The sequence below is a fragment of the Gnatocerus cornutus genome, chromosome 5, assembly GCF_029298725.1.
Source record: "Gnatocerus cornutus isolate USDA-ARS CGAHR chromosome 5, icGnaCorn1.1, whole genome shotgun sequence".
NCBI classification, from domain to species: Eukaryota; Metazoa; Arthropoda; class Insecta; order Coleoptera; family Tenebrionidae; genus Gnatocerus; species Gnatocerus cornutus.
The window spans coordinates 19,717,081-19,739,455 of record NC_142237.1 but is presented as its reverse complement, the minus strand read 5'-3'; the positions used below and the strand labels follow the sequence as shown (position 1 = coordinate 19,739,455).

At 38.7% G+C, this 22,375-nt stretch overlaps 3 protein-coding genes across 5 annotated transcripts in view; 2 read left to right on the top strand and 1 right to left on the bottom strand.

Moving 5' to 3' along the window:
- Window positions 1-17,202, top strand: part of alpha-Man-IIb (alpha-Mannosidase class II b) — a 30,529-nt gene extending 13,327 nt beyond the window's left edge. The window contains exons 2-6 of one of the 2 annotated variants that reach the window (XM_088036198.1): window positions 4,950-5,355; window positions 8,039-8,131; window positions 11,430-11,736; window positions 12,646-13,551; window positions 15,053-17,202. In XM_088036198.1, coding sequence (XP_087892324.1) covers window positions 5,068-5,355; window positions 8,039-8,131; window positions 11,430-11,736; window positions 12,646-13,551; window positions 15,053-16,905 — 3,447 coding nt within the window. In that variant the 5' untranslated portion in view covers window positions 4,950-5,067 and the 3' untranslated portion in view covers window positions 16,906-17,202. Of the gene's footprint in view, window positions 1-4,949; window positions 5,356-6,815; window positions 6,901-8,038; window positions 8,132-11,429; window positions 11,737-12,645; window positions 13,552-15,052 lie in introns of those variants that run through there. The other variant, XM_088036199.1, reaches the window with a different exon arrangement.
- A 206-nt stretch (window positions 17,203-17,408) lies between these two features.
- LOC148175536 (cryptochrome-1-like) lies at window positions 17,409-19,627 on the top strand. The gene is made up of 5 exons (XM_088036548.1): window positions 17,409-17,725; window positions 17,778-17,998; window positions 18,045-18,879; window positions 18,928-19,220; window positions 19,266-19,627. The coding sequence occupies exons 2-5, from the start codon at window positions 17,799-17,801 to the stop codon at window positions 19,543-19,545; spliced, it is 1,608 nt and encodes a 535-aa protein (XP_087892674.1). The 5' UTR covers window positions 17,409-17,725; window positions 17,778-17,798; the 3' UTR covers window positions 19,546-19,627.
- On the bottom strand, window positions 19,591-22,315 carry LOC148175535 (uncharacterized). 2 transcript variants are annotated; one of them, XM_088036547.1, is made up of 7 exons: window positions 22,123-22,315; window positions 21,619-22,072; window positions 21,393-21,571; window positions 20,952-21,344; window positions 20,414-20,905; window positions 19,859-20,369; window positions 19,591-19,813 (listed from the first exon to the last, which is right to left on the bottom strand). In XM_088036547.1, exons 1-7 carry the CDS (start codon window positions 22,234-22,236, stop codon window positions 19,719-19,721), a joined length of 2,238 nt encoding a protein of 745 aa, XP_087892673.1. In that variant the 5' UTR covers window positions 22,237-22,315; the 3' UTR covers window positions 19,591-19,718. The 2 variants fall into 2 exon arrangements, with proteins under 2 accessions (XP_087892673.1, XP_087892672.1); XM_088036546.1 differs by having other exon boundaries at window positions 19,591-20,369.
- Window positions 22,316-22,375: the final 60 nt, after the last annotated feature.

Genomic DNA, 22,375 nt, shown 5'->3' with positions numbered 1-22,375 from the left:
CAGCAATTTTTTCACCATAATTACACTCATCAACAATAATTCATGTTCAGTCTTCCACGATTTTATCCGTTTATTAGCGTTAGACTATAAGAAAATTCTGCAGATAATCTCAAGACGTTATACGACTGTAATTAAGTAATTATTTATTCTTCCTTTTGATTACGAGTTGGATCGAACATTTTTGGGTCTAAGATCCTCTAAACAGATCAAAGAAACACGTACAATAGTACAGGCAATAATAAATACATTGGAAATAGTTATTTATAGTCGCGTGTGGTAACTTACATTTTACAGCGCGAAATCAGTTTGAAGCACGACGGCGTAGCCGTCGTGCTTTAATGATTGAGCGCTGCAAAATGGTTAACGCACAAGAGTTGTATTTTTGGCCGAAAAACTTTTAATTTAAATAATTGGGTTTTTCAAAATTCATGAGAACTGTCATATCTGACATTTGTAAATTTCATCATCTGTCAATTCTGTCAATTTTGTAGTTGGTGCACAAAAAGTACACAAGATGGCGCTGTATAAAAAACGTTTTAATATGACTTTAAAAATAGAAATATTGTCTTAATTGAGATAATAATTTAGGTAGATTCCACTTTGGTGATCAATCTTCATTACGGTAAAGTGATTTTAATTTATAAACGCATCTGAAGAGCAGACGATTTGGGCAATTTTTACCGCACGGCGTGTGTAAACGTCCAGGGCGCTTGTAAATCTAGTGTTTTCGAAGATGTCAATTGAATGTTAATTTGACGTTTACAAATCATGAGGCCAAAAATTTTATTTTCACTTCCAAAAGAAAATTTTTAAAATTTGTTTTTTCGGTTCTAAAATTCTGAGATTTAAACCAGTCGATTGATTGATCAAAAATTCAAAATTTTATTATTACCATCAAATTAAAATTTCTAACATTTGTCTTTTTTGCTTTAAAATTCTAAGATTTAGACCAGTTCAAAATCAGATAAAAAAAAAACAGAATATTGTTACCGTAGGATTAAAATTGCTAGAATTAATGGCTACGATAGATAAATTTCAAAATTTTATTTTCACCTTTAAATACTTTTTTTTTTAATAAGTCGTTTTGGTTCTAAAATTTTGAGATTTAGACCAGTCGATGAATAGATCAAAAATACTGTCTTCACCAAATTTCATTGCCCTGGCCAAAAAAGTATAAGAATTACATGCATAATGAAGAAATTTTATTTCATAAGTAATACAGGGTGATTTTTTAAAAACGGCAGGCGTTGTAGAATTTTTATTTATGAACCGATTTCAAAAATTTAAAAAACAAATTAAATGGTTTTTAATTTCCTATAAACTGATGATTTTAAAATTTTTCTAAATGTCTTAGTATCTTTTGGCCGATACTCAACTTTCTTATTTTAAATTGACACCCCTATTTTTTTTTTCATGATTGAGAAGATATTAATTTTCTTGAATCAGAAATGTGTAATATGTTCTAATATGGTCTAATATGTTGGTAAAAGTAGAACATATTACACATTTCTGAATCAAGAAAATTAATATCTGTTAGATAAATTAAAAATAGTGTCTTCCCCAAATTTCATTGCCCTGGCATAAAAACTATTAGAATTATACAAGGTGTTTATAAATGTTTCTAGCATCAAGCGTGGCTTTGGAATTCCTGTCGTATACACTATTTTGCCGCTTTGTTTTCATAGTGAATATTACTATCATGAAAATTATTTATAATGTTACTTCAATGACGTTTTAGTTACGGTTTTGTGTCCACGTTTTTGATTTTTAGGTTTTAAACCACAACTAGAAGAATTTTCTTTTCAAAACTTACTTTGCTCTATGATTGAGGTTAGCTACAACTGTCAGTTGACAAATCTAAAGCCACATTTGTAATGAGCGGCAAAATTCTTTGACATTTCATAGCCACCCTTGATGCTAGAAACATTTTAAACACCTTGTAGGTATAATAAAGAAATTCAAAATTTTATTTTCACCATCAAATTATTTAAAATTTCTTATATCTTTTTTGGTTTAAAATTTTGAGATTTAGATCACTCCTAAATCCCTAACGCCAATTTAAAAGAGTGTCTTCTTCAAATTTTGTTGCCGTGGCATAAAAACCCATAATTTCAGGCCTGATAAAATTAATTCAACATTTCATTTTCACCATCAAATTAAAATTTCTAAAATTCTGAAATTTAGACCAGTTCTAAAGCAGATTAAAAAGAGTGTCTTCCCCAAATTTCATTGTCATATTATTAAAACTGCCAGACTTGCAGGCAACGATCCATAAACTTAAAAATTTTATTCTCACTATCAAATGAAAATTTCTGACATTTGTCCTTTTTGTTCTAAGATTCTGAGATTTAGACTAGTCGATGGATACAGCAAAAATTGTGTATTCCTCAAATTTCATTGTTATGACGTAAAAACTAAAATTACAGGTATAAAAAAAAATTCAAAATTTTATTTTTTTTTTAAATTTGTCCTATTTGTTGTTGCTATAAAATTCTAAGATTTTGAGCAGTCGACAGACAGATAAAAAGACTGCCTCAAACTTAGAACTGTTAGAAATATTATTCTGAAAATGTTTTTTTTTAATTTAATATTCGGGCCTAAATTATGAGAATCTTCTGAATCTGAGCATGTGCCATTTTCGAATTCGAATATGAGAAACTAGATTTTAAGCTGCTAATACAGTTTTAAACCATCAATTTTCAGAGGATAAACAAGAAGACTTGTTAGAATAATTAGTCTTTAATTATTCAGGATTTGTACAGTTTCCACTACTTCATGAAATACCAATGGATATTATTAATTAATAATTACTTGTTATAGCCCTTCCGGCTACAAAGCCCAAAACAAGCCAAAGCTTATTGGTCCATCAACAATCAATTCTTTTGTTTGCTTTACATAATGCACCTAATCCCTTTTGTTCCCTGTTTGGTTGTAAAGCAGGTGGTTATGAACCCATTAGTGATTTATTAATATTGAATAATGGATGAGCAATAAATTCTGTCGAATTACTGACAATCAGACGTGAAAGAGGAGGAGAGGAAACTAAATTATGGATGCCCCGATCTTAAGGCGCTAAATTTGAAACTGTACCACAGGGGGGTTGTTTACAACGGGAACGCAATTAATTTCTTTCAATTTTCATTATCAACATAAAATCTTGCACGTCATTAAAAGCTCGTAAACTCCATCACAAAGTATCTTATTAAGCGATGGCTTTCATGAAATTATAGATAACACGCATCTTAATCTTTTAATAAAATCAAGAATTGTCGGGGGTAACTTTTTGCTCTCGTTGATTTTGGCGTCTTTGAATTCCTTAATTAGACCAATTCCAGGTACCCAATTAAGCGACATACACACGTAATTGTACTAAGAACCACAAAGGATAGGAATTTGATCCTCTCGTGGACCAAAAAGCGCCACAGTGTAATGATTTAACGCTGTTTTTATTGCTTCTTTAATAACTGCGAAAGTGATAAACGTCGTATTTATCACGACTTTAGTTTATTGTAGAGTTTACACCTTCGACAACGTCGCGGAATTTGATTTGTACATAATTCATAGTCGCGTCCATTTAATAAAAAGCGGTATAATGACCAGTGCATCGGACTAAATCAAGCCCAAACAATTCAACCAACGGAAACTGCTTGTTAAAACTACGAACTGAATTGTGCAGACTGACTGGAGCAGAACTGGCTGTGTTTTTTGAGTTTTTGTCGCTTCATCATTCCGAACATGATTCCTGATTTCAATATAGATCAATACTCATCCAGATAAATCAAACGGAGGTAAACAAATGGTTACAAGCGTTTTTATTGACATAATTTCTCGATACTGCTCACGTTACGTCTTTTATTTGCTCGGAACAGAAGGGGGCGAATGAAAGATTGACGATTCCGGGGAGGATTTTATTACGACTTTCACTGACGTGAAATTAGCGAGACCATCGGAAAAATCCTCCATCATTAGCAGGTAATATTCTTTTGTGCGCATTTTCGCCGCCGCAGCGTTTCTTGCAATTCTTCGGCTTTGTGGAGCGAGTTTTGATCGTGCGTTACTGACCCCCGTGTCTCATATTGCTGTAGTTTGAAGATTGCGAGCATTCTCCAGACTTGCTGGCGGTCCCACAGGCTAAATAACTTCAATATGAGAGCGCCTGTATGATGTATGTCTTGCATTTTTTATGACCGAAATATGCCAACAAATGGCCGCTAAAATGCGACTGGCTTCTTCGAGGGCTCGTCATCACGGACGGAAATTGGCCGTTGGAATCGAAAGGGTTTTGCGAATTTGAGTATTTGGATCTACAAAGTGATTCTTATTAATATTAAACATAGACGGCTTTGCAAATTTTGACGTAGGGCGTAGTGCAATTCGCTACTAGTTGAACGTGGTACACATAAGCGTAGAATTGACGGGGGTGCATGCATTAATTAATTATTTTTCCGCAATATTGAACATTGAACTGCTACTTGTTATGCACCATTAATACAAACTGAAATAATGCAAATCTAGTGTAGTCAAAGCACATTTTGGACATTTAAAATGAATTTGTTTTACCCCGAAATGTTACCACATGATACGCCATTGTTTTTTCTAACTTGAGCAAAATCGTATGGTGTAAGAAAACATGTCCAAAAAATATCAACGCACCTTTGATCAATATTAATAAGAATCACCCTGTATTATAAATTATAGATATTAGATCCTCCGCGTCCGCTATAAATCAAAAATTTTTCTCCGACTTCCGTTCTTTTCCTCTTTGAAATGCTGACAACGTAAACTGTTTAGTCGCATTTCGTCTCTTCCTAACTACATAAAACTGCAAATGATCTCCGCCATGCTGCGTCCGTAATGAGCTCAATCCGAGAAAAGTGCAGACAATTTCCACGATTCTCGACAATTCTTCATCGAAACCGATGACTGATTACATTACTCTCTTGTTGCAGATATGATCTGGGCTTGGCAGCGTCATCGCCGAAGATTTAATTCACTCATGCACACCTCTCCAATCCGTCGATAATTTCAGGGTTAATTAATTAGTTTCATGCAAAACGTTGAACGAAAATGTCGATGGCGGCTAAAATCTGTCGAAGAATGTCCCCAAAGACCTTCGCGATTACCGCAATAGGCCTCACCATCCTTCTTTGTGTTTATTACGCGAATTACACGACTGACATCCACACCAATCAAACGCAAGATTCGAAAGAAGATCTTCCACAGCCACAAAAAAATTTCAATTTGTTACAAAAATCAAAACTTACAACCAGAAAGGAGTTCCGGGTGTGTCCCAAGTTAGTTCCGGCGGAAGCTGACGTCAACACGGTGGATGTTTTCAAGGATTTTGATTTTCAGGTGAGTTTTTGGGGATGTTTGTTTTCTTGTGTTGGCACATGTGTTTGTCTTGTGCTGAGTCGGGGACTTTGTTTGAGTTTGAGAAAGGCGGAAACAGAACAGAGGTGAAGACTATTGTTAGGGTGGTAACAATGTGGCAAGTTCTAGTTGTTTTTATTATTTAGAAGCGGAGGGGATCATTTTTAAAGGGTTGTTAGTTGGCGACACTGGGGCCTGGCTTGCTAGACTGATATTTTTTTCTCAAATTTTTACAGAATGTAATTTGTTTATGAGTCATAAAATAATTATTTGTTTGACTAGGCTAGAAAATGGTCTTTTGGAAATGCAAGGAAAGAATTGAAATTTTATTTTCCGAGCATTTCCAAAACATTTTCTGCCCGTGTCAAACACGAATTTTTGTGGGTCGACAGTTATTAATACATAAAGTTCAGCTCATTGCTATCAGTCCACTCTCCTGTGTAAATTTTCGAAAATCTTTGGGTGTAAATCTGGCTTTCAAATCTTTAGGGAGAAAATTAGGGGAAAATTGAATGTAGCGATTTTTTAGGTTAACACGTTGTCAAAGTTGAGTGTATTAATCAGTAACTAATTAAACATTTGTTGCAATTAGGAAGTTTTTAATAGAGATTTAACAAGTTTTGGCAATGTTGTGCAAGACGATTAGCTTCTACGCATGCCATAGTTGCGTCAAGGTCAAACGCTCTTACTGCCAATTGTTATCGATAAAAATTGCTAGACACTGCTGCCAACATAACTTTTTAATGCGTGGACCGATAGTAATGAGCTCTGGTATAGTTAAAGTCCGTTTTTTTTTAAAAACCACTAACACCGCAATCTTCCCCTGCATTACAACCGGCAACGTTGCCTAGGGAGATTTTTGGTGAGAAAATAATTGTCAAATTTTTGACATTTCTGAAAATTACGCAGCGTTTCGGTTAAAAACGTTTGTTTTATAACCTATTGGATGACAAATCAAAGGATTAATTATTGGAAAAACTCGGTACAGCCTGAAAGGCCATTTTGTGCATACAAATTCACAATTAGGCAACTAACTTATTTGATTTTATCACCAAAAAGTCACCATCGACGACATTGCCGGTTGTAAAGTGGTGGGGGAGAGTGCAGTGTTGGTGGTTTTGTTAAAAAAAACGGACTTTATTTATTTTGACTTTTAGTTTGAATTTGAAACGTCATTCCCTCATTTAGGGGAATTTCATCAGCTGGAAAACAGGTTGGTAGCACCCCATTCAAATCAAACGATTGCAGATTAATTTAAATTCAAATGTGTTTCAGCAAATTTTTGTGGTACCTTTGCTTAATTAATCTACCTTTATTATTTTCGAAGGTCATTGGTTTCCAAATCGGCACACAAATTAACACAATTGACATTTATGCAGCGATGCCAACCTGCAAAATAAAACCAACTATTCGAAATGTCACATTTGACATTCAAAAGGTGATTTTCTTGCCGCGAATGAGTATCACAAATCTCATGAAAAGTGACGTGTAAGAAGAGCCTGTGTAAAATAATCAAAGTAAAAAAAGGTAAACACGTAAAATTACTTTGTTACCAGAATATGAAACAAATTTTGGGAACAACCCTTCAGGATTTCCCCCACAAAATGAGATTGAAATTTTTAACTCTAGAGATAGAAGCCCGCCCCTCATTTGCATGTACATTTTAATAGAAATTTTATTTCCGTCCCGACCCAAACAATGACGTTGATCATTTGAATTTTCTATTTGACCTGAAATCGCCGAAAAAGTTCGTCGTCCGCAACAATAACTGTAATTCTTATAGAATGGACAAAATCAATATTAAACCGCCGCAATAAACGAAGTAATAGGAACTGTTACACTTCCAGTTAACGATTATTGCGTTTTCAATTATTGGAGTCGATGTCGCCAGGTATAAATGAGGGTAAAAGCAACGCTCTCGTGCTTTGATTTTCAAGGAAAACGGCGAGTTTATGATTTAATTTTAGTTTGTAATTAATTTCGGAGTAATTAGAAAGACTCGTTCTTTTTCCCAAAGTTTATAACCTAAATGAGGAACTCCGAGTTTTTATATCTGGAATTTTAAAAAAGAGATAATGGCAGAATAACGCTGTTGAAGGTCAAAGCGCGAGATAATTTTTAATCTCACATGTGGATGCGAAATAAGCAAAATTGGGCCATTTTTGCACTATCGCCACAAATAACTACTTCTCCCCCGCGAAGCCCACATCACTATTCATCACTGTCTCAAATATTATGTAAATAAGAAGCAACATTTCCTCCAAGTTTCGCGTGTGAAATCTCAGTTCTTTGTTCGGCTCTCTACCCACAGGTGCATTTTCCCATCTCCTCTACCTACAATGGACCATTTACCATTTTGTCGTTGCATCCTCACAGTATAACAAAGACGACGTTTCTCTCTTTCTACCAGGCATCATCGATACCCGAGCTCAGCTCACGTATCTTTATGAGGTGACATAAAGAAAGCCGCGTTGCCTGAATTTACTTTTATTAGAAGTTGCTTGGGGATGAACTTACATGAAGCGCGGGTTAGCGACATCGTGTAGAACGAGCGAGGGCAAAGATGGGGAGGAATTTGCATGCGTTATGGGATTCTCGGGTGATGAGCTTGTTGTGACTTTGATAACACACGATAGGGGTCACGAGTGAAATTTTCTTTTTGCAGCCGGCGTGGATGAAGAGCAAGGAGTACTGGGATAAGTTCTTCGAGGACCGATTCGAACGCCAGAAGATGGACGCCGAGAGGCCGCCCTTGAAGGTGAGCAAAAATTAATTTCTTCGAATCGTATTGCGTTTAATTTATATCCAAAGGATATTGAAATTGTTGGTAAAAACAGGTCGAATCTACGAGAAAATATTCGCGTTTCATTAAATTGATGGTTTCAACGGAAGTTTTTGGGCAAACCGGACGCGGCGCATCCACCATTTTCACAACAATGTTAAAAATTCGCATTTTTGTTAATTTCTCGTTTCCGTGCTTCGACAAATTCAGTCTGAAAGAAAAAGTCCACGTTTTTGATGAAAATTGAAATATTTCACAATTGAGGCTGCAAATTGTTGAATTTAAACTCAAAGTCTACAAAATTTGTCTCGTCTGAAGCAAAAGTATTTGAGGAATTCAGCAGGGTGCTCAGATTTTTTGAGATATTCGGGATTGTTATCACGGAAATTTTTTATACTATTTTAAAAATTTTGTGGAAATTTGGAAAATTCTTTCTCTCTGTGTTAAGACATTTCTAGTCTACGAAAAGACTGGTAAAAAAAATCAAGTTTTTAACAAATGTTATTAAGTTTTTCGGAAAAACTGATTCGGCGCATCCACCATTTTTAAACAATCCGTATTTTTGTTAATTCTGTCGATACTTAGAAATTTCCACGTTTTCTTCTTTAGCCAGAACAAATCAAATTAAATAAAATAGACACAGATTTCAGTTTTAACAGAAATTCCACATTTTATGAACAAACAATTTGCATGAATTTCCCTAAGAATTTCTCTAAGCGGATTTCTCTAAGAATTTTGATGATTTCGTGCAGATTTCTGCTGTTTTCTTGCAATTCAGCCGTTGAATCTTGATAAGAATTGGTGGTTTTGTAGATTTCGAGCTCTTCTATGCAAATTCAAGCCAGAAAACGGCGAAAATCAGCGAGAAATCGTCGTTTTGCATCGAAATAAGCGAATTTCTCTAAGAATTTTGATGTTTTCGTGCAGATTTCTGCTGTTTTCTTGCAATTCAGCAATTGAAACTTGATAAAAATTGGTGGTTTTGTAGATTTCAAGCTCTTCTATGCGAATTCAAGCCAGAAAACGGCAAAAATCAGCGAGAAATCGTCGTTTTGCATTGAAATAAGCGGATTTCTCTAAGAATTTTGATGATTTCGTGCAGATTTCTGCTGTTTTCTTGCAATTCAGCCCTTGAATCTTGATAAAAATTGGTGGTTTTGTAGATTTCGAGCTCTTCTATGCAAATTCAAGCCAGAAAACGGCAAAAATCTGCGAGAAATCGTCGTTTTGCATTGAAATAAGCGGATTTCTCTAAGAATTTTGATGATTTCGTGCAGATTTCTGCTGTTTTCTTGCAATTCAGCCCTTGAATCTTGATAAAAATTGGTGGTTTTGTAGATTTCGAGCTCTTCTATGCAAATTCAAGCCAGAAAACGGCAAAAATCTGCGAGAAATCGTCGTTTTGCATTGAAATAAGCGGATTTCTCTAAGAATTTTGATGATTTCGTGCAGATTTCTGCTGTTTTCTTGCAATTCAGCCCTTGAATCTTGATAAAAATTGGTGGTTTTGTAGATTTCGAGCTCTTCTATGCAAATTCAAGCCAGAAAACGGCAAAAATCTGCGAGAAATCGTCGTTTTGCATTGAAATAAGCGGATTTCTCTAAAAATTTTGATGATTTCGTGCAGATTTCTACTGTTTTCTTGCAATTCAGCAATTGAAACTTGATAAAAATTGGTGGTTTTGTAGATTTCAAGCTCTTCTATGCGAATTCAAGCCAGAAAACGGCAAAAATCTGCGAGAAATCGTCGTTTTGCATTGAAATAAGCGGATTTCTCTAAGAATTTTGATGATTTCGTGCAGATTTCTGCTGTTTTCTTGCAATTCAGCCCTTGAATCTTGATAAAAATTGGTGGTTTTGTAGATTTCGAGCTCTTCTATGCAAATTCAAGCCAGAAAACGGCAAAAATCTGCGAGAAATCGTCGTTTTGCATTGAAATAAGCGGATTTCTCTAAGAATTTTGATGATTTCGTGCAGATTTCTGCTGTTTTCTTGCAATTCAGCCGTTGAATCTTAATAAAAATTGGTGGTTTTGTAGATTTCGAGCTCTTCTTTGCGAATTCAAGTTAGAAAACGGCGAAAATCAGCGAGAAATCGTCGTTTTGCATCGAGATAAGCGGGTTTCTCTAAGAATTTTGATGATTTCAAAAGTGCATGAAACAAAATTTATTTTTATAAGTAATGTGTTTGTGTCTTTCTAAATACTGCGCCGGCGAACCTCAAATTTGGGATTTTTGTAGCTTTTGATGTGTTCTTTCGTTTGATACCTGATTAAACTGGATTCGATAATTTTTAATCGCGACATATGGCGGTGAAAAAAAGCAAAAATATGACATCTAACTATTGAATTAAGGCTCAATCATTGGAAAATTCTCTGAAGAATTCGACAGTTCACTCAGTTTATGATTCTTATCAATTGTTATTCAGTTGAATATTAATCTGATAAGCTTAATTTGATTTGGGTGTTCTAATTTTACACAACGTACAACGTTATCAAACAAGTGCGATAATCCAGAACTGCGGCAATGTATCGGTGGAATTGATCAGAATCAAGCTACATGCTGGCAAACAATTCAATTTTTTCTTGCACACCTGTTACAAAACCAGTCTACTTAACCAAATTAATCACAATAAATTCGGCACCGAAAGTTGTTTGACAACATCTTCCAACTGGCGCTCTCTAATTAATTCGTCTCCGTTTATTTCGTGAAATTAAACAAACTACAGCTGCTGTAAAAAAAACAATGAAGTCATTTCGTTGGGGAAAAGCGGAATTATGCTGTAGTATCACGAATCTGCATGAAATCAATACCTGACGAAAATCGGTACATATTATTTTTGCTTGGAACTCAATAATCATCGTTCCTTATATGCAAATTTAATTTTCTGCATCGCCTGTTTTGGGGGAATTCGTGTCGATCTAAAATCTCGGTGTTTTTTTTTAGTTTGCAATGAATTCCGGCGACAGGAGTCAAACCAATTAAAATGCAATTTGAGAGAAAGTGTCCAGTAAAATTCGCTGGAGCCGTTTTCTCCTTTTTTCGCCAAACTAATTAAACGGCATTTCTCGCCTGCTACAGCTCTAAAAATACTCGCAACGTGTGAAATTTCGAAGGAAATCAAGACAGAACGGTCCGGCTAAATTAATGTAAATATTGATTCTGGAGTTTATTGACGTCCTAATGCACGTGTCTTTCGAAATGTTTGTACACGTCCGCTGTCCACAAGGCTAAAGATTCTTGTCAATCACTATCAGATCTGTTTCGTTATGTAGGTTATCATCGTTCCGCATTCCCATAATGATCCTGGATGGCTCAAGACTTTCGAAAATTACTTCCATTATGTCTCGAGGCAAATTATGAATAACATGGTGGCGAAGCTGCAGCAGTACAAAAATTTGACTTTTATTTGGTCGGAAGTGGCGTTTTTGAATGCGTGGTGGGAAGAAGCGCATCCGAGCAAGCAGAGGGCTTTGAAGAGTTTGGTCCACTCGGGGAGGCTGGAGATTGCCACTGGGGGATGGGTTATGACGGACGAGGCGAATGCACATGTGTATGCCATGGTGGACCAACTTATAGAAGGTAAAAATAGTATATTATGAAACGCGTTTCATAATGAACATTTTGCCGCACGCTCGTTTTTAAAGTAGTAAGAGCGGCAAAATGCATTATGGACGAGTATCATACGCTATTTTTTCTATTTCGCCTTATTTTAAACGAAATCTAGGGAATTTTAGGGTAGTTGGCATTTGCAAAATGTTCGGGAAAAAAACTCGAACTAGCCAAATCCAATTTCAGTCAGTTTGACAGGTGTGACGTTTTGAGTTTACCGGAGCGCAAAGGAGTCAAGAGAGCCAAGATATTGATCATGGTCATGATGGTTCTCTTGCATCCAAAGAGTTTTTCTCCGATGAATTATTAAGCCAAGTACAACAAGAAATAATTGTGTATTGATCGATTTACCATGGTTTATCAAAACCAAAATCTAAATTGTCAACGTTGACGGCAGGTTGACGGTTTGTCTACTGCAAACCTAAGAAAAATATAAGTTCCTGGAAATATTGGCACGGGATTGGTCTATTACGATATTGAAATACGCTCAAATGCGTATTAAAATATCGTCATTATGAACGCGAAATAGAAAAAGAGATTTAAAATAACCGAATCGCCGCGCATCCACCACTTTTACCATCATTTTGGAAATTCGTTTTTTTGTCAATTTGCGGTTATTAATTGTGCCAAAGTTAAAAATTGTGGAGCTGAATCGACTGATTTAAGAAATTTTTATAGGAGTATTTCATTTGGAGTTGCTAATTAGCTGAAATTGTAAATCAAACAAGACAAATTTAGGATTTTTTTTATTCTGAAGTTGAACATAAAATTTTACAATTTTTGTAGGCTGTACTGTTTTTTCTTTTCCATTTGTGGCATAAAACCTTCGACCTCCCATCTCCTAACTTTACTGGGCCAATTATTACAATGATCTCGCAGGTCACCAATGGGTGTGGTCCAACCTGGGCGTGAAACCCGTCTCCGGATGGTCAGTTGACCCCTTCGGCCATGGTAGCACCCAACCCTACATTCTCGCTTCCTCTGGGATCAAAGGTACGGTAATCCAACGCATCCATTACGCTTGGAAACAATGGCTGGCCTTGAAACAATACGGCGATTTCCGTTGGATCCCCAACTGGAGCCCGTCCGAGTCTTCAGCGTCTCTTTTAACCCACAACCAGCCGTTCGACATCTACTCCATCAAACACAGTTGCGGCCCTCACCCTTACATCTGCTTGAATTTCGACTTTAGGAAAGTCATCGGAGAGTACACTGAATACTCCATCAAAGCCCAGACCATCACCGACAAGAATATCAAAGAAAAGAGCGAATTACTACTGGAACAATACGCTCGAACGGGATCTTTGTTTCCGCACAACGTGGTTTTGATGCCTCTTGGTGATGATTTCAGATACAATGTAGCGGAAGAATGGGACCAACAGTACACCAACTATATTAAACTCATAGATTATATCAATGCAAATAAGGACACTTACAAAGCTGAGGTTCTTTTTGGAACTCCAGGAGATTACTTCCGTGAGATTGTGAAACGGTACGATCAATATCCGAGTCTGAAAGGTGACTTCTTCGTTTATTCGGACATCTTTTCGGAGGGACGACCTGCTTATTGGTCGGGATACTTCACGACGAGGCCGTTCATGAAAATACTCGATCGGGAATTGGAAAATAGTCTGAGAGGAGCGGAGATTTTGTACACGATAGCGCTCAACAGCGCCAGACAAAAGAAGCTGTTACCCTATTTGAAGATTCTGGAGCGCGATTTCGAGAAGCTAGTGAGGGCCAGGAGAAATCTGGGGCTGTTTCAGCACCACGATGCCATTACAGGTAAATCAAACTATAGTATATTATGAAACGAGTTTCATAATGAACATTTTGCAGCACGCACGTTTTTAAAGTAAAGTGCGGCAAAATGCATTATGGACGAGTATCATACGCTATTTTTTCTATTTCGCCTTATTTTAAACGAAATCTGGGGAATTTTAGGGTGGTTGGCATTTGCAAAATGTTCGGGAAAAAAACTCGAAGTAGCCAAATCCAATTTCAGTCAGTTTGACAGGTGTGACGTTTTGAGTTTACCGGAGCGCAAGGCAGCCAAGAGATGTTGATCATGATCATGATGATTCTCTTGCATCCAAAGAGTTTTTCACCGATGAATTATTAGGCCAAGTACAACAAGAAACTTGTTAATTCCAATTCTTTGACTTGTGCTACGACCATTTTGATAATTGAGAAAAAAAGAACGGCATGCAACATCAGGAGGGCGTAGAGCAATGTATTTCTTGATTATTTCATAAAAATCACCTGTGTATTGTAAATTTGCGAACTATCTTGATTTTTGTGTTTTTGGGTCACTAACATTGGTTAATCCTGAATATCCTGAATATTCATTTCTTTCATCTCATTGCACCGACAGGCACCCATGATACCCATAATTAATGCCACCTAAGTAACAAAAACATTAGTAACATTTTTAGTCACGCAGGTTTTACAAACTGTACCTTGGTTGCCAAATACATTTTGTCATTTGCATTCTTGACGAAATTATGTATCTCTTTTGAAGTGAATGTTTTACCTTTTCTTAGTTTTCCGTAATTTTCAAATTTTATATTATGATGAATTTCAAGAGTGGCTTCTTAACATGGAATATTGAGTCCAATGTGTTGAAGATTTATAATTATCAGCCAATTCTCCAAAATAAGCCAAAACTACAGACTCTGAGAACGAATTTGCTTTTTTGTCCTTACGCCAGTCCATGAAAGATTTGTATGTAGTCTCATAGAGTTTCACCGATTTAGGTGGCAGTAAAGCGGCCGTTGTTGCTTTTGCTGCTTTAGTTATCTCGCGAGGACTACAATTTTCTAAATCACTATCATCACTATCCATTTTTTAATATAAAACCCTCTGTAGTTCACTGCAATTATTAGATTTAGAACGTGAAATTGTAAACTGCATCAGATCACTAGAATCAACAACTGTCACCATGGTAACGCTGCTTCTTTTCTGTGATAGGTTAGCATAAGCGCGGACGATTTGAAATAATGCAAATTGTCATAGCAACCACCCAAGGGTTTTTTATTGGTTCAGTGCACCAGTGAATTATAAAAATCCCCACCTATGATTGGCTGAAGGCCGTGAACTATGAATTCATTATTCACATGCTTAAAATATAGGTAACATTATTAATCGAAAAAGTTGAAATAATGGAAATATTATTAAACGGTCGCAGAAAAAATAGTGTATTGATCGATTTATCATGGTTTAGCAAAAATATGAAATTAAAATAAAAAAAAAAATTGTCGCCTTTTATTAATTGTATTTATTTCAGGCACCAGCAAGTCGTTCGTGATGCGCGACTACGGTCTAAAGCTCTTCGAAGGCATCCGCGACACCGTCAGCATCCAACAGAACTCCCTCCAAAGCCTATTATTCCCAACAATGGCCATAAAACCCGGCGAAAGCATGGTATTGAGCGACTTGGAACGCGACTCGTATGAAAAACTCCCTAAAAAAACGCCGATATCGTTATGGCCGAAGCAAGTACGAAAGATCGTGCTGTACAACTCTTTAGCTCAACCTCGAGAGCAATTAGTTCAAGTTAGGAGCAACACGAGCAACGTTAAAATCGTTGATAGCGAAGGGAACGACGTTGTGTTTCAAATTAATCCCGTTTGGGACACTTCCGAGGGGAACACGAGACTCCGGATTGCCGGCGATGAGTTTGAAGTCGTTTTTCTCGCAAATCTCAAAGAGCTGTCGGTTACCACGTTCTCTTTAGTGTACACTGAAGAGAGTGAAGAGAAATTGGCGACGATTTACTGTAATAAATGTCATCGGAAGAGCACTGATAGTACAATTGAACTCCTTAAATCAAAATTTAAAATCAAAAATATTCCTACGGGTGATATACAGTTAGAAAATCATAAGTTTAAGATTTTGTTCCATGGGACTACAGGGTTTATGAAGACGGTGACGAGAAAGCACAGTCCTAAGATTATGCAATGCGGGATCCAATTCGCTGCGTACAGAAGCGCGCAGTTCCACTCGGGGGCTTACTTATTCATGCCCGATCCCAACGAGAGAGACATAGAGAAAGACGTGCTTCAACAGTACAAAGACCAGATGAGTATTATAATAACGTCGGGCCCCGTTTCTAGCGAGCTCATCGTCATCTACGGCCTCTTTTTGGTCCACAGTGTCGCGATCTACCACGTCGAGAACTCAACTCTCGCTGACGGCATCTACATAGAGAACACGGTGGACTTTGAAAACCCCCCGAAGAACCGAGAAACGGAACTCTTTATGAGAGTCGTCTCGGACGTCCAGAACGGCGAGCCTCCTGAGTTCTACACCGACGAAAATGGCTTCCAGATTCAGAAACGCATCAAAGTTGAGAAGATCGGGATCGAAGGAAACTACTTCCCGATCACCACGATGGCGTTCATCCAAGACGACAACATAAGAGTCAGTTTGTTGACGGACCATGCGCAAGGAGCCGCGAGTTGGCAGCCGGGATTCCTCGAGGTCATGTTGGATAGAAGGACGCTGTACGACGACTCCAGAGGGATGGGCGAAGGGCTGGTGGACAACAGGAAGACGATTAACAAGTTCTGGTTGCTCATCGAAGACGTGGTACACTTGAAAGGCGCCAAAAGAGGCCCGAAACGGTTTGAAACTGAAGACACCTTTGATAAAGGAGATGTGATCAGGTCGTTTAACGTCCCGACGGATCCTGTCGAACCAATCAAACAAGAGAGTTACCCTCTGCCGTCATTGTACGCCAATCAGATGTCCAACGCGTTAAACTATCCGGCGGGGATCTTTATTATAGATCATGAACACCAAGAAAAAGTCCCCAAGAGTTTGGCTCTGGTTGATAAACAATTTCCTTGTGACACTCATCTCATGACTTTGCGGACTCAACCAGATCCGGTTTACTCGCAATTTCCTTCTTCAAGCGCTCTTTTGGTGCTGCACCGTCAAGGGTACGATTGCGCCGTCAGTACTAACATCTCTTGCACTTGTTCGAAGCTCGAAAGTGTGTTTCAACACGTTGGGGTTAGAGAAATTCAAGCGAAAACGTTGACAGGTATTGATACTTTATTAGATGATATAAAACACTTAAGTGATATTTATATTGAACCTATGACTTTGAAGACTTTTAACATGACCTTTGTATAGTAGCGAATTTATTGATGTGATTTTATAGATTTTTAATGAGTCCTTATATTATTTATATTTTTAAAATTTGTAGATAGTGTAAATAGCTAAATGACTTGTGTTGTTTCGTAGGACCGATTCGTTTTTTCCTTTGGATTAAATGTTTTGAGCACTGACTGATCATAGTTTCGTAATTAAGAATGTTTTAAGTGTTACATAATTGGTTATTATAAGATAAGTTTTGCTGTTGTGAAAAAAAAACATGTTTTTATACGTTGTCTTATTTGCCGACAAAATAAAGTTCCATTTGGATTTTAATTTCATCTTTGAACCCCAATTTCACCCTGAATAGCAATCGCTATTCAGTCGTTTACAATCAATTAATTAATAAGTAGGAGTATCATTATTTATCGATCCTATGAAAAGGTACCTGAAATTTAATTCATTACCTCATTAAATTCCTGGTTTAAATCGATAGTTTTTATAAACGTGCTCACAAACTGAGTCTTAAAATAAATCTGCATAAATTTTCCCCGTCTCTTACATCAGAGGTGAAGGGTAGAAGAAGGGCTTCCGGAAAAAGCACACCAAATGCAACGTGACCGCTTGTTCACGTGATGGTATGAACCAATTGCGCGACTGCAAGATCGTCGGTCACGTTGCACCAGCCGTGGAAGCGACGTTCAAAGGACCCCAGCTTTAAAAAAATCGTGAATTTGTGAAGTGGTGCACTGCTTTTTCTCTTTCATTCCCAGAAACTCGTACTCTTCACTTTGGAACTCTCACGGTACGAAACGATAGTGACCTAGTTCGTGATCTAGTGACATTTAAGAAGAATATGGTAATATCAAACCAGAGTTGAGAAAGAAGCAAAATTAAAGGATTTTTTCTAGCCGCGATGGCGTAAAAAGTAGATGAGTGGGGCTATAAGAGAAGGGGGCCGAGTGTCCAAGGGTGAGGACAAGCACGTGGTGCACTGGTTCCGCAAGGGATTACGTTTACACGACAGCCCCTCGTTGCGAGAGGGCCTGAAAGGCGCCCGAACCTTCCGGTGCGTCTTTGTTCTTGACCCTTGGTTTGCGGGCTCGTCAAATGTCGGCATCAACAAGTGGAGGTACTCTGCAAAACCCCACCTCTTCTCTCTAACCCTTCACTTCCAGATTCCTTCTTCAGTGTCTCGAAGACCTCGATCGCAGTCTCAGAAAACTAAACTCGCGACTTTTCGTCATCAGAGGCCAACCCGCGGACGCTCTGCCCAAATTGTTCAAGGAGTGGGGCACCACATCTTTGACTTTCGAGGAGGACCCGGAGCCGTTTGGGGCGGTGCGCGATCACAATTTGACCGCGCTATGTGAAGAATTGGGGATAAGTGTGGTGCAGCGGGTGTCCCACACTTTGTACCCTCTGCAGGAAATTATAGACAGGAATGGGGGGCGCGCGCCGTTGACGTACCACCAGTTTTTGGCGGTGATCGCGTGCATGGGCCCTCCGCCTCAACCGGAGCCCCCGGTGACTTTTAGTTCGTTGAACGGGGCGTACACCCCTCTCTCCGAAGACCACGATGAAAAGTACGGCGTCCCGACGTTGGAAGAGTTGGGGTTTGAGACCGATGGGTTAGTACCACCGGTGTGGCAAGGCGGTGAAAGCGAAGCGCTCGCGAGACTAGAAAGACACTTGGAGCGGAAAGCGTGGGTGGCGTCGTTCGGGCGCCCCAAAATGACGCCACAGTCGCTTTTGCCATCCCAAACGGGGCTCTCGCCATATCTTCGTTTCGGGTGCTTGTCAACACGACTGTTTTACTACCAACTGACTGATTTGTACAAGAAAATAAAGAAGGCATTCCCGCCGTTGTCGCTTCATGGACAACTCTTGTGGCGGGAGTTCTTTTATTGCGCCGCCACCAAAAATCCCAATTTTGACAAGATGATTGGAAACCCCATTTGTGTGCAGATTCCCTGGGACAAGAACGCGGAGGCTCTCGCTAAATGGGCTAATGTAAATACACTCCGACGCCACGAAACTGTGTTAAAGTTCTTTTGACAGGGCCAGACTGGATTCCCTTGGATCGACGCCATAATGACGCAACTCCGCGAAGAGGGTTGGATCCACCACTTGGCGCGACACGCGGTTGCTTGCTTCTTAACTCGAGGCGACCTCTGGCTGTCTTGGGAGGATGGAATGAAGGTGTTTGAAGAACTCCTCCTTGACGCGGATTGGTCAGTCAACGCAGGGATGTGGATGTGGCTCTCTTGCTCGAGTTTCTTCCAGCAGTTCTTTCATTGCTACTGCCCCATTAAGTTCGGGCGAAAAGCGGATCCTAATGGCGACTACATCAGGTACTTGGTAAAGTGAGATTGGGCTCAAATTAACGTTGTCTTTAGGAAATATGTACCGGTTTTGAAGAACATGCCCACTCATTACATCCACGAGCCCTGGACCGCCCCTGAACATATTCAAAGAGCTGCTAAATGCATTGTTGGTAAAGACTACTCGCTACCGATGGTGAACCACGCAGCTGCTACTCGTGTTAACATACAAAGAATGAAACAAGTGTATCAGCAACTCTCCAACTATAGGAATCTTGAGAATTTGACCAAGTATAAAGAAGGGTACCAAGAACAGCCCAATGTGGTCACCGTGGGGAATCCTAGCGCCAAATAGAGTTGTTTAGTGTTTTTCATTTTTATAAATCCCAGCAGGTTTGTAGCTAAGTGTTCCTTTTTATCCTACGATTTTTGAGTGTGCTGTCAGTGTGAATTTAACTCAACAATACAAAATGGACTTCGCTTCACTCGCTCATTTCACCTATTTATTGAACTTGAAAATATCACAATTTAATACGTTTGATCCAGAACGTATATAATCACATTATCTGAATCCTCCTGCGGCTGCACGATCGTCCCGTTGTCCAAAATATACGCGTTTTTATCTAAAACCAACTCCAAAAATCTCCTCCAAATATTCCCACTCTTACCTAGCGTAATCTCCTGGTAGTTCTCAGTGAGTTCTGGAATGGACAGACACACTTCTTTTTCACTCTTCTTCCTCTCGATATCCAGCTCCTCCACCAGGCTATCAACGGCGTGTTTCTCTATAGCCGCGTTGTTTTCCGCACTGGTCAACAAGCTACTAATTTGGTCGTCTACCTCAGTCTGAAGACTCTCTTTTTTCTTATTTCTAGTAATTTTCGGAGTGATACTACTCAGATCGATTTTGTTCAAGTCAGAGTGGACTCTCTTCAGATGTCGATGAAGCGAACTCTTGAGTTTTATCGATTTGTTACAAACGGGACAAGTGTAGAACTCGAACGTCGTGCTTTTTTTCCTCTCATGGTAGTTTCTCATGTGCGTATTAAGACTGTTGCGTCGTTTAAACACAACTTCACAAATAGGGCACTTGATGGAATACAAAGAATTGTGTTGCTTCAAATGGGTGTTTAGGATCTTCTTACTTTTTAGCGTCTTCCGACAGATGTGGCACTCAAACTACAAAAGTTTGTTACGACAAACCGAGACGCGTATATACGCACCTGGTGAGGCTCCTGATGACACGCTATATGTTCTTTTAGAATATCCGCACGTTTGAACTTCTTGTCGCAAATCTCGCATGAAAAAGTCGGTTCTTCGTGGATTTTCCTGTGGGAGAAATAAGACGTTTTGGATGTTAGGTGCAGTCCACAGACCTCGCAAGTGGTTGATCGCTTCGACGACTTACTCCTAGGGCCATGGGTGCGGAGGTGTCTCTTCAAGTAGATATCTCTGTAGAAGTGCTTGCTACAGATGGGACAAACGAATTTCTCTTTCTCCATGTCGGGGACTTTGCTACAGTTGTGTTCCGAGAGTTCTTTGTTAGAGTGGTAGCTCTTATTACAAGACACGCAGTGGAATTTCTTGTTGTGAATCGCCTGGAGATGCCGCGAGAGGTATTTTTTTTGGGTGAACACCTTGTCGCACATCGAACAACGAAACTGATTGCTTATATTACAGACGTGGGATTTCAGGTTCTCTTTGCGACAAAAAACCTAAAAGAAGGCCTAAGAAACATCCCGACGTGATAAAGCAACGAACCTTTAAACATTTGTAGCAGACGAAATCCCCAGTGTGGTGCCTTAAATGTATGATCAACAACTTTGCTTTGGTGAACTGTTTAAGACAAATATCACAAACGAACTGCTTCTGACTGTCGTCGATTTCAAAGTTGAAATGATCCAAATCCTTGACGTTATCGTTGAGGAGGTTCTCAACAGTTAAATTGTCGTTATCAAGTAACAAATTCTGATTGTCTAAATTGAGATCAAGCTGATTGAGATCTGAACTATCAGTGAACATATCGTTGAGCAGAGGCCCTCCGAGAGCCACATCTTTACAGCGCGGTTGAACGGTGACTGTTGCCTTCGCAAGTTTTGGGGGCGACGTTGAAAGAAACACCTGATGAACGATTTTCATGTGGTTTTTCAAGTTCTTAAACAAGAAATGTTGGGTTTTGTTGAAACTAGATCAAATTTTTACTCTTTTTGATCCAAATGTCTTCTTGCAAATCTCGCACATGTTCTTGTGTTGAGCAGTGTAGTGTTTGAGAATGTGTCTCGCGAAAGAGACGATGTTGTGTTCCATGTGGCTGCAGAATTTGCATGTCCAAACTTTACGTTCCATGATCTTTTGTTGTTTTTTAATGAGACTGTTGACATCTTAAAAAAGAGTTTTAGGGGTTGTAAACAAGGGAGGTAATGCAAACCAATTAAAGGAACTTCAATGGGTTTAGGGGGCAAGAGTGTCTTGTTCATCTTTAGGGCATAATGAGGGGAATACCACACTTTGAGAACGCCGCCTTCAGGGATGTTTTTAATAGCAACGTAGTAAATGTGCTCTTTTTCCTGGTAACAAATCAGATTCTGTTCCTCGGCAAATTCGGCAGCCCCCACGAACATCAGCCAGCTACATCTTTCTTCATTATTGGTGTCCAAATAATACTCGCAGCTCTTATTGCCATTAGACTCAAATAACTTCAAAGGGAACGAAACTTTGGGCTCCAAATTCTCAGATTTTTCCGCCTGAAAAGGCCCAAACTTTGTCCCTTTACTTATGGGATTCTTAGTTATGATAAAATAAGCACCGTCGCTCAACATTTGCACCTCCAGAAAACTTGGCAGGGTGAGTCTCGCTCGCGACGGAATTGGAGTATCAGGTACCTGCAAGCAGCGAATTTAACAAATGCAGAGGAGCCCTACAAAAAAATTACATGTTTTTCAATTTTTACGTAATCACAGTATCGGATGTCGTGGTTCTTCCCACAGATAAGACAACATTCGGGTGTTAAGGCTTCCTGCACCATCGTAATGAACTGGGCCTCCATAATGGGGCAACATGAGAACCAATTTCAAATATCTCGACAACAAAAAAGTGAGGTTATTTTGATTGTTATTGCATGGTTGTCACATTTATGCAAAGTCGGTGAGGCAGTGAACTGTCACTTTTGAGGCACACCGGAATTG